This window comes from Engystomops pustulosus, chromosome 1 (assembly GCF_040894005.1).
Source record: "Engystomops pustulosus chromosome 1, aEngPut4.maternal, whole genome shotgun sequence".
In the NCBI taxonomy this organism is placed as follows: Eukaryota; Metazoa; Chordata; class Amphibia; order Anura; family Leptodactylidae; genus Engystomops; species Engystomops pustulosus.
In genome coordinates this window covers 116,996,714-117,008,811 of record NC_092411.1, presented here as the reverse complement: position 1 = coordinate 117,008,811, position 12,098 = coordinate 116,996,714, and the positions used below count along the sequence as shown (strand labels likewise).

Genomic DNA, 12,098 nt, shown 5'->3' with positions numbered 1-12,098 from the left:
CGGGTGACGCGCGGCTGACACAAGCTGGAGGCGGAGGATTGTGTCGGCCGCGCGGCGCCCGGGTGTGCGCGCGCGCGCGGCGTCCCACGCCGGCAACATACATTTCCTGTATCCAGCCAGTGCGCGGCACATACTCAGACAGGTGAGATTACTTGCCCAATAATGACAATATATATATATACTCCATGGAAACACTCTACCATATACCCCTGAGGAAGCCACACTTGAGGCGGAACGCGTGGGGCGCTGCATCTCCCCCCTATCGAACTTGGTGATATTACTCTATTTTTCTACATTGACTAATTGCTGTATTGTGCTATCTCTGGATTTGTGCATTGTAAATTGAATATTGATCTTGGGATTCTTGTTTAGCACGAGACACATACATGTTTACAGTCAGTCAATGTTTACAGAATATTCATTTATTTTCAGAGACCAAGTAGAGATTTACTCAGATTTGTAAAAAGAGGGGGAGTTAGCTCAGAGCATGTTATCTTCATGCACTGTATACAACACAACACTTGGTTGTGGTGTTTTTAAGTGTTTTTAAATGTTAGTGTTTCTGTACTTTATAATAAAATTTACCTGCACTATCTAAAATAGTTGTGATTTAAACCATTTTGCACATCCCACCTTCTTACTCAAGAGATATTGTTGTGCTGGAGTGCACCAATTACCTTCAGTTCCAGGAGTTCGGGCGCTTCTTCCATCAGCTCAGCCCGCGCAGCCCAGCTTCCACAGCCTGTAGTGACGTCCCGATGCTTCTCTCCTCTGTACAGGCCTCTGGGCAATGACGTCATCATGGTACGGCGGCCTTTGTAGCAGTAAGTAACACTCTGACACAGACACAACTGTGCTGCGCTGTGTCTGCATGTGCCATGTTAATCAATTGTACCCGCAGGTACAATTGATTATTTAAAGATGTAGGACCAACCCACACAAGCCTCAGACCAGCCCCAGACGAGTCGGCCCACTGGGATTTCCCCAGGAGGGTTAGATGGCCAATCCGCCCCTGCCTCCACCTAGCTGTGTACTGGTCCAGGTAGAATTTTAGTGTCAACTGTCACATATGTTATGGTGCTTTGTATGCAGCTTGTACAACTCTTTTTCAGTAATATACAGAGAAAGAAAAAGAGAGAGATAAATATGGCGTCATGCATATTTTATGAAAGTTCTCTTGCCTTAGCCTAAGGGTTCCCCACCAGGGGGCAGCCTTGTATCATTAAGCAGAATATAAAACATTGCAAAGCATACTTTAAGAATCCTGTCTAATATATAATAACTTTAAAAAGTTACATCCTTCACAAAAAGTATTTCCAGGAAAGCCCACCACTGACTTTGAACATGTTGTGTATAAGTTACAGCATGTGAGAAGCACTGGCACTCCTACATTTCATACATTTTAGCTGTTACAGAACCCTTCCACATATGCTATTGAAAATGTTTTCTAAGGCTATCCAATTCAATAGACATCTGGTTTCCATAATGTTTTCAGTTCAAAAAGTACTTAAGATGTCAGAGCATAAGAAGGTGGTAAAGCTGAGAGTATAGTGAATCACTTTTATACTCTACCTGTATAAGCTATGGGCTGTTACTTAACTTAGATTTTTTTCTTGTTCTGCAGTAGATTTCACTCAGAAGTATCATTATATTATTTAAAGGGGTTTTGCCACAAAGACAAGTTTCTTAAATGTACTCAGAAAAACAAAATAACACATTCTCTAATTCACTGTGATGAACAAAAATACAACATTTCACAGATATAATTCCAACTGGTCTCTAAAAGTCCTGTCAGAAGTCTAGGGTCGGGCAGGACACATCCTGCCAGCAAGCAGCAGTGTGAGGAGACTTATTCTACAAGCTACAGACGTGAAAGATCTTTATATAGGGGAGGGGGAGGGAGGCACAGCAGGCTGACAGTGTGTGTTAAGGCTGACATAGCAGAGCTGTGCTATCATGTGTTATATGCATCTCATGGATCCCATCATCTCTCATCTCTAATCTATCTCATCTTTCTTTTTCTATGTGTCAGATACTAGTGAATTTTCAGAAGCTAAATGAAAGTGTAAATAAAGCTGAACCCTGATAATTTAAGCACACAGCATTTCAAAGCACTAAAGTGATCATAATGTGTCTGTTTTTATCAGTGCCTGTGTGCCAGTTTTCCGTCATACAGGCCACAAAATAGGCATAATTCCTGTCATGAGACCAGAAATTGCACCTATTTTCCCCATTATACCACCTCCATGGCAGGTGAGAGCAAAGGGGTGTGATGAGGACAGAGCCAGCAGTGGTGCGGGCATGTGCCCATTCAGGCACAGGCTAGGGGCAATTCTACGCTATGTCAGACTTCTTTTTTTCTAGACTTTTTTTTGGCACATTTTTGGCCCTTTTGGGACTTTTTGAGATGTACACTGAAGCCCGCTGGACATTTATCGTCCATAAGACACATTTATCTTCTATTCCAGATTTACTAAATATTGCAATGACATTCATCTTTTAAAATTGTTTAAAATTTGCAACATTTCTTGGCGCAAAAAACTGCAGACGAAACTATATTTAAGGCAAACTTAGAAAATGGAAAGAAGTGACTTCAGATGTTTGTGTGACATTTTTGAGACAATTGTAACAAATGTTGCAAAAGGGATCTGAAATAAAAACAACCCATTTAAAACAAGGAAAAAGTGAGATTGATAAATTACCAAAGTAGCAAAAGGAAAAAAGGCAGGCAAAAACTATCCAAAACAAACAGATAAGATAAATTGTATTCCCAGCAAACATTTGTTGTCTATGAACCTTACTGAATACATAGGTGATACATTACCTGCCAAATACAATCCCAACAGTGAAACTTGGTGGTGGCAATTTTTGTTTATTTATAAGTCGCATACCATTGACTTCAAAATAGTAGTAATTTGTAAAGCGCTATGGAATATGATGGCGCTATATAATTAAATAAAGATTTTTATTATTAATATTTTGGGGAGGACTAAGGGTACCATGTGTCAAAACATGTTTTATAAAATGCACAAAAGTTCTTAGAAGTAAATCTACAGTGTCATACAGGAGCAGTGTAGTGTATGGAATTTGTGCAACAAACTGTTATCCCACTGTGCAGCAGCACATCTTGCCCTGCATATAAACCTGTAATCTCAACAGTGGTGAGCACACAGTGGGATGGGAAATTTGCACCTTCATAGGTATCTACAACATCCTTCTGTGTATATAGTGGCTAGGATAGCTCTTCTGGATCAATACCATAATTTTAAAAGTTGATTTTAAAAGGAAGGAGGTCATGGATAACAAAGAAGAAAATATAGGATAAGAAGAAGATTAGAGTCACGGATCTATGAGTAAGTCTGCCGGGTTTATCATGTTTAGGTTTGATTTTACTGTAGATTTTCTTAAAGAGATATATTGCCGCTAAGATGGAGAAATGCGCTTTGGTAGCATTAGTGTTTAATAAAGACTGTGTGGCTGAAACTTAATATTAAATGTTTACAGCTACATACACAATCAAACATAGATATCATGTGCTTACAGATTACACATTAATACATATATGCATATTCACTTATATGCAGGCATGCATACAAATACTAACACACACACCTATCTATATGCATATACTGACACATACATACACCCACATTATGCACTTTATGCTGTTTACACATTCCCTACACATACACTTACCTTCAATGCTGGATGTGTTACTTCTGAGGAGAGTAAGAAGGTGGGGGTATTTGCAAATATGCCCTCTACCTGTCAGGATCCACCTGTTGAACCTGCGCAACTCACCCAAGGGATAAAGCAGGGAGATTTCAGGTAATGTGCAGCTGTAGCCTCTGCCTGGAAAGGCAATAGTTAAATGGCTGTCAGATGTTATCCAATTATGTGGCTGTATTGTAAACTGGAGTGTGATTGGAGAGGTGTGACCACCTGACCAGGGGGAGTATAAAACCCCTGTGCAGTGGGAGTGCATGACCTGATAGTCCAGTCTTAGCTGGTCTGTCCAGACCTCATGATCTTTCCACAGAGCAGAGAGTCTGTCTTTAGAGCGCAAAAGTCTCGCAGCACATGAACTGAGTGAAGAGAGAGACAGTGTTCAGTACACCTTCAGTACTGACACCAAATCCAATCGAAGGACCAGAGTCAGGAGACTCTAATCCATATCTGCAGCTTCACAGTTTGGGCACAGCTCCAGCTCAACTATCCGTGCCTGTATCTACTACCAGGCTGGTGAATTATTCCTGATGACCACTCTCCATGACTATTCCAGTACCAGAATCTGCTATTGAACGTTTAGGCCCGTTGCCTGCAGATTAACACAGCTTTATGCAATTAGGCAGGTACAGTTACCTGTGGGTAGGACATCACCTTTCTCTCGTTCTTGACAATGTGTCATACTTGTGTACAAACCATGAAAAAAGTCACAATTACTGGTTGTGTGGCTTTTGATGGCACCTCTAGGCCAGATTTTTATAAATTCCCCTTTTTTATAGGTCAGCTATATTGGAATTGTATTCCAGTCTCCCATTGCATTGCAAGAAATTGCCACAAGAAGCCTCATATACCTCTGTATTATGACTTTAGATAGGTGGGGAGTGAAAAACACGAACACAAAAACAGAAAGTGGCATTAAAATGTTAAAATACAAATAAAGAACTCACAGCCAATTCAACAGTAACAAAGTACATTTTTACTAAAAGCAAATGTCTGGGGGACATAGCAATGTTTTGTGTATCTTGAAACATAGTAAATGTGATTGTGGTCCAAAGATAGTTTCTTCACAGTCCCGGAAAATATTTCAGACTCTGCATTCAGATGATGTTATACTTCTTTCTGACAAACAAGTAAAGAGATGTTAATATAAGTAAACCATACTTTATTATGCTGCGATCACATTGTAAACAGTAGTCCTATCCTTCTAATTTAGGGTACATTCATACAGCCGTCTGTGGGGATGTATACGTGGCCGCAAATTTGCGGTCGCATATACATCCCCATAGAGGGCAATGGTGGTCCGGTGGCACCGTTCCGCACGTACAGGGGGAAAATATAGAGCATGCTCTATCTTTCCCCGTGTGTGCGGCCGTGCGCTGCTTTTCTCTATGGAGGGAGGAGGGGTCACCTCCTCCTCCTCTCCAGCGCACAGCGGTAGGCCCACCAGGCTGTGGATGGGCGGGCATACGGCTTTGTAAATGTTAGTGTAGAGGTGTGTAAGAACAGGTAAAATGGGCCATGTCCTCCCTGGTGTAGACTCTCACTTAGCCAAATCAGTTCCCTGCAATGTACTGATGAGATGCATTAAAACAGTGCTGTCCCCAGTTAGAGGTCTTATTGAATATATATTGGCACGGTATTATCTTGCATCATGCCATTAGGCTTCCTGAAAGTCATGTTTAATGTTAAGGGGCTGCATTACAAGAATCAAGAGGCAATGTTTAATTTCTCCTCCTGGAAAAGATTTTTTCATATTTTATTTCCCAAAATATTAGTTAGGCATCTAGTCTTGTGTGTATTCCCTGTTATGCATTAACTGTTACCAGCTTTTACCCCACTAAACTACAAGCACCGGCAGGTAGGTTATTATTTACTTTTCTAGGATGCTAAGGTAACAAGCAAGCACAGTGGACAATATTTAGCACTCTATTCAAGTATTGGATAACCTTTACAAGAAAACAAGCATAAGGGGATGTGTTACTATGAAAAAAGAGAAGTGACATAAAGTGCATGAATAATATTTTTGTTATTATCTTACACTGCTTACCTCCAATATTCCTGAAATGTTTAGGTTGATGGTAGAGTTAAAGCATTCACTGGTGACTCTTCAGCAGCACAGTCAAGGAAGGTAGAATTGTGGTACATTGTATAAATTCTCTATATACTTGACTCTAAATTTGCTGGGGTGATCGTCTTTTGTCTTAGGTAATTTACACAGAGTAACCAATGAGGAAAAAACGAGGTTGGGCTCAAGAGCTCCTATAATATCTGGGAGGGTTGTGTGTATTAGCCACAGTAATTCAAAAGTTGAAGTACTGTATTTAGATTCAGTGCACTACCATGTAATGCTGATGACAAACTTGAGACATACTTAAAAGGTTTTCCAGGTACCTTGGATAGGCAATGTGAATGGCAGTGCCGGTTTTATTCAGTGTGCAATTACACATATGCGATGTGTGGCAGATAATTACCACCAGGCCTAAACAGCCTATAGAGAATCATATAGATGGGATTCTTTATGTTGAGCTCAGTCCATATTGTGCCATATAGCTTAGCTCGGTGGACTGTTATATAGCATATGAGAGAAGGATGGTCGTCAACTTATGCCAAGTAAAACGCACACAGAGGAACAATTTTCAAAAGCCTTTGGATGCCTTAAAAGGAGAAGGTTAGTGATGACATGGAACAGGATGATATCAGCAATAAGAAGACTGGAAGCAGAAATTGATGGTATGGAATTCTAGTTGGTGGTCTTCTGTATGGAGTGGTTTGCCATTCTCCTAGTAGGTATCTCCTGCTTGCGTACTTAGTGGTAGGTTGTACTCCATGCTGGACACACAAATTGAAAATCTGCAAAAATACCCTGTTGTTTAGAGGGAATTGGCTTTTTAACATCTTCACTGCATGGTGGAAGCAGATGCTGGCTCATGAAGACATCTATGGGTTTCCTGATTACAACTGGAGATGCTGCTTTTCCTGTTTCAATGTCTGTCCAGTTCATACTGGAAAAGAAGGGGTGATTTTTGATGTCCCCATTTACCCCCAGCCGAATAGACTGGTCTTTAAATAGGAGTCTTGCTAGAATATCCAGAGTTACATGGTCAGTAAGGTTTCCGTATGATGGTTCACTGTGAAGAACTTTCCTTTCAATATCTTCACAGTTTTCTCCTGGGAATGCTTTACATCGGAATATCATGTTATACAGAATAACACCTAAGGCGAACCAATCTACTCCTGCATTGTATGAGTGGCCAAGTATCATCTCAGGAGCACCATACCCAGGTGTTCCTGGGTAATCTCTAGCATTAACTCTTTCATAGACACCACAAAGAGCTAGTCCAAAATCTGTTATCTTTGCATGGCCATCTCCAGTCAGTAGAACATTGTCAAGTTTCATGTCACGGTGTACAATTCCATTTGCGTGCAGGAATTTCAAGCCACAGATGATTTCAGCTGTTATGAATCTTATTGTGTCCATGTGGAGATGGTTCTTCCATACATAATGGCACAAATCCCCTCCATGAGCCAGTTCGGTCACAAAGTATGCATAATTCTCAGTGTGGAACGCACCATACCCGTGGATTAGGAAGTTGTTTTTGTGAGTGATCCTAAGTATTTGTTGTTCTACTAAGGATTCAGGAAATTCTATGATACATCTCTTCTTAACCATTTTAAGGGCCACATTTTCATTACGGATCACATCAGTGGCCAATAAGACTTTGCCATAACTTCCTTCTCCCAGGACGCTAAGGAGGATGAACTTATCCAATGTAAGTGGCACAGTAGTCTTACGGTGTTTGTTACTAGGACCACTGCAATCATCTGACACATCATCACGTGAAGGGGCTGGTTCTTCCTGTTTCCTCTTCCTCACATTTTCTTCATCCCCCTCTTCTTTTGTGCCTACTATGATTTTGCTATCACTCACAGTATGTCTATGTCTCTTTCTAATATGGATTTTATTTATTATGTTGTCAGCTTGTTTTGTAACATAGCCAACAAGTCTGTCCCATCTCTTTTGTACTGTTCCTAAGAATGTAATATCCTCTTTTACCTTAATTCTGGAGGGATGTGTTTTATCAGATTTCTTTGCATCCATTCTTATCTCTGGGGGAGGATTCTTCTTTTCAGTTGTGGTGTCCCCTTCACCGAGAACCATCTTCTTTCCACCTTTCTTTTTGTTTATTGTTGAATCCCATTTCTTTTTTCTCTTTCTGTTGCCCATGTTGTGTTAAAACACCACAACAGGGCAGTTATCCAAAAAAATGAAAATAATTTCTCTCTCTCACTATAAAGTCAAAAGACAAAATCCGCACTCTATGCTATAGTTAAAACAAACTACAACTAAGATTCTGGGGCCTCAGCAATGGGGTATAGAACTCTGTGGAATGTGATGTCACTATGCATCTCTAGTGACATCACACTTGTGATGTCAGTAGAATATGGTATGCAAATATTTTCCATAGTTGCAAAGCTCAAGTTAAAATACTCAAAATCAACCATTAAAATCAAGCATAATAAACAAGGGGCACTTGCTCATAAATCAATGCACTGTTACTGTGGTTATTGTCTTATATTTATTATCTATGGCCTCCTTCCTTACTAATGCACCAAAAGGGCTATAGGGGTCATAGCCATTGACCCTTTACACTGCAGCTTCACAGGCTTTTATAGTGTCCAAGGAGCCCACTCCAACTGTGTGCTGAACTCCCTGTACTGCTATCAGATTACAACAGGGAGAGGGAGGGGAAACAGTCAGAGAGCAGGGGGGAAGGGGGAGAAAGTGTAACCGCCTGTGAAGCCAGAACATGGAGGGGCTATTGTAATGCGCCCCAGAGCCCTTATGGCTGATAAGTATAATTTTAGATTGATTGTAGAAGGATAAAGGCCATAGATAACAAATATAAGAAGATTACCACAGTCCTGGGTCTATGAGTAAGTGTCCCTGGTTTATCCTGCTTGATCTTGATGGTAGATTTCCTTTAAGGACTATGAACTATTAAATCGATAGTACAGAAACAAATTCTTTAATGGGGTTGTTGCAAATAGGTTTCAAAAAATCATAAGAGTTTGAAGAGTGGTCCTTTTTTGCAAAGGGGTTAATGTGAAATTTGCATCTAAAAAGTGAATAAGGCTTAATTGTGATACCAAGCAATACCTGCTTAAACATGTCCAGCTCAGTGCTTGGTATTGAGTGAACAGGCAGCAGATCTCCAGGTGCATAATGCGGCTCAGAAGGGAAGGAGCTTCTATTGATGGATTTTGCTGTGTTTCATTTCCTGAACCCCTAAGATAGTAGGGCAGTAAAAACTTTTAAAGAGTAGACCCATTTAAAAACTAGAACCCTCAGGGATTGCAACACTGTCTTTGGGGGGCACAATAGCCCATTGTTCAACTTTATTTGGTTTTCTGTAATTGATCTTTACTTTTTTTGTGTTTTACACACTTTTCTGTTATTGATTAGCAGAGATAACATGTTACTTGGGTCAGTACGCTTATATCTCATTTGTATAGCTTTCTTATGTTTGACTACAGAATATCTCATTTGGAGAGAAAAATCCCTTGATTTTGCATTGCTGTCTACTAAGTGGTGTAACGTTTTTATTATTTTGTTGAATGAACTGTTTGTGAGAAATTCACTTGTTTTTGCATCACCATGTGTTACTTGTTTTTGCATCACCATGTGTTAATGGGCATAACAGGGTTAACCAGCTAGGATCGCTATAGTTATGATCCCATCTGTTACTGCATGAATTTGGCTCTCACATTCTGCCGAGCTTCTGAGCCCAGGCGAACACCATGACATAACTGTATGTAACTTTTTTTGTCCCCCTCTGGGACTTGAACAAGTGATCATTTGATCATACCAGTCAGCCTATGCACATGAATAGTTGCCGTGGACACAATCGGCACATTCGGTACCCAGCATGGGGGTGCGAATCGTTGGGTGGAGAGGTGGTTGACTCCTTTAGGTGCTGCTGTCATGTTTTACCGTGGCAACTAAAGGTTTAAAAAGCTGAGATTTTGACTATCACATCCAAGGCTGTTTGTGTATAGGCTCGGATGTCACAGCAGGTCTCCTGCACTGTTCGCACAGGCTCTGCTTCTGAGCTTGTGTGATCTCCATGACATTGCAGAACGTCATGGTGCGCTAAATACCAGCTCACCATGGCATTCCTCAATGTCATGGTGCGTTAAGGGGTTAACATATAGCAGATAAAAATTAGGGTTTGCTGGACAGTGGTATAACAAGGCTCCAGTAGGCCCCAGGGAAAACTTTGGATCAGGACCCAAATACCTAATTTCTCGCTGATCTTGCACATACTGAAGAATACACAAATATGCTACACAGACATATACACACAGCACCATACTCATATACCATATATATATATATATATATATATATATATATATATATATATACTGTTCAGCAGCATCCTCCCCTCATTAATGAAATGTCCAGCAGACTCCTGACAGGTTCTGACCCTGTTTACTGTTTAATATAATCCACTGAGCTTGAGTGAGCTCAAAAAAATCACACCAAGACTTAAGTATTTAAAAACAAAATTGCGCATGTGGATTCAGCTCACCCGTCTTGCCACTATGCCTTCAGTTGTGTGCAGGTGCTCGGAGATCCATGTCCATCACTGGACAAGAAACAGAATCTATTTCGGCACTTATCTGCAGATTCAGAAAGCGTGGCTTATAAAATCTTCTTTATTGAATGGTAGAAAATTAAAAGTTGAACAGGTACCCAAAGAGAACAACACACGGATCTAAGCGTTTCAGCTGTTTCACCTTATTCATAGTCTACACTATTTAAAATATCCCGCCCTGAGTCACATGGCGGAGGAACCTCCCACCAGATCATGTGACTGAGGTAATGGGAAAATCTTACAACCGTAATTTGGTACGTATACAAACAGTATGTTATATAGGACCAATGGAAATAGCATATAGCCTATAGTCTTTCTGCTCGCGGAAGATAACTCGTATATAAGAATTACAATAATATTTAGCATTGAGAACACACCCTCGTTGGCATGGTGATAGCATTAAAAAAAAACACTTAAGACGCTGTCTAACTACAATGTCCACTGTGTGTCAGTTCTATTGGACTTTAAAATCTTATGTAAATTAAATTGAACCTTAGTCACCAACACATACATTACACAAGGATGTCTTTTGATTAATCCAAATATAAAATATAAGATATATAGATTATGTATCCTTTGTACTCGTGGTATCAATTTATACATTCCTTTGTTCTATAGACAGCAACATTTTTACAAGATATAAAACATTTATTACAAAAAATTGGTAACATTGAGTGGAAAGAGGGTTATGGATGGGCCACTAGTGACATAACAGCTCTTTACTCCTCTATACCTTATGAACCAGGCTCACATTATTTGAGCAGGCATCAACAAAAATACAGCACATTCAGTGATCAACTTAATGAATTTCACCTTATGGCCACTGAGTTCCTGCTGAAAAATATATATATTTTTTTATGTTTGACAACTGTTTTTATTTGCAAGTGGAGGGGGCGCCCATGGCGGCAAAATTTTCCCCCTCCCTTGCAAATATTTTCATGACACAATGGAAGGAGCTTTTTGTCCTCTCCCCTCGGAATCCACACTGGGAGTCGATTGCCTGGATGGGCAGGTATATCGATGACCTGGTGTGGATTTGGAAGGGGGGGGGCGACGAGGGGTTCACATCTTTTGCCTCATATCTCAATCAGAATAACATGAATCTTAAATTTACCTACCAGTATGGGGAAGTATCCCCTTTTTAGATGTGGTCCATATAGGTAGTCCAGATGGAATCACCACAGTTCCATACAGAAAAGAATTAGCGGGGAATTCAGCTCTGTTGGCGACGTCATGTCACCCAGCCCATGTAATAGGTAATATCCCCTATGGGGAAATTATTAGGTTAAGACGTAACTGTACCAAAGGACAGGACTTCAAGACACATAAAAATCAACTGACAAGCAGGCTCAAAAATATAAAATATAAGATATGAATATAGCAGAAGAGAGGATCAGAAATGAAATACAACACTCTCCATTACATTATGAACATAAAAAAGTATCCAACATTGAAAATAATTTTCTCTACTGCTTATAGTAAACAATTTGGGCAAATTAGTAACATAATTAAACACATTGGGGCACATTTACTAAGGGTCCGTGGACCGCGATTCTGTCGGGTTTCCCAACTATTACTGATTTGCAATGAATTACCCTGGGTTTTTGGCGCACGCGTTCGGATTGTGGCGCATCGGCGCCGGATTTCATGCGACACAAATCAGGGGGCGTGTCCGTTGGACAACCCAACTGAGTCACATACTCACATACACTG

The 12,098-nt window shown here is 40.3% G+C and overlaps 1 protein-coding gene across 2 annotated transcripts; it reads right to left on the bottom strand.

The window, feature by feature from the left end:
* Positions 1–4,679: 4,679 nt before the first annotated feature.
* Positions 4,680–8,091, bottom strand: LOC140084027 (protein kinase C delta type-like). 2 transcript variants are annotated; one of them, XM_072126424.1, is made up of 2 exons: positions 5,774–8,091; positions 4,680–4,845 (listed from the first exon to the last, which is right to left on the bottom strand). In XM_072126424.1, exon 1 carries the CDS (start codon positions 7,949–7,951, stop codon positions 6,533–6,535), a length of 1,419 nt encoding a protein of 472 aa, XP_071982525.1. In that variant the 5' UTR covers positions 7,952–8,091; the 3' UTR covers positions 4,680–4,845; positions 5,774–6,532. The 2 variants fall into 2 exon arrangements, with proteins under 2 accessions (XP_071982525.1, XP_071982534.1); XM_072126433.1 differs by having other exon boundaries at positions 4,680–4,841.
* Positions 8,092–12,098: the final 4,007 nt, after the last annotated feature.

What these genes read in the sequence shown, in the direction of transcription:
- LOC140084027 (XM_072126424.1), bottom strand. Translation starts at nt 7,951, where the DNA reads ATGGGCAACAGAAAGAGAAAAAAGAAATGGGATTCAACAATAAACAAA.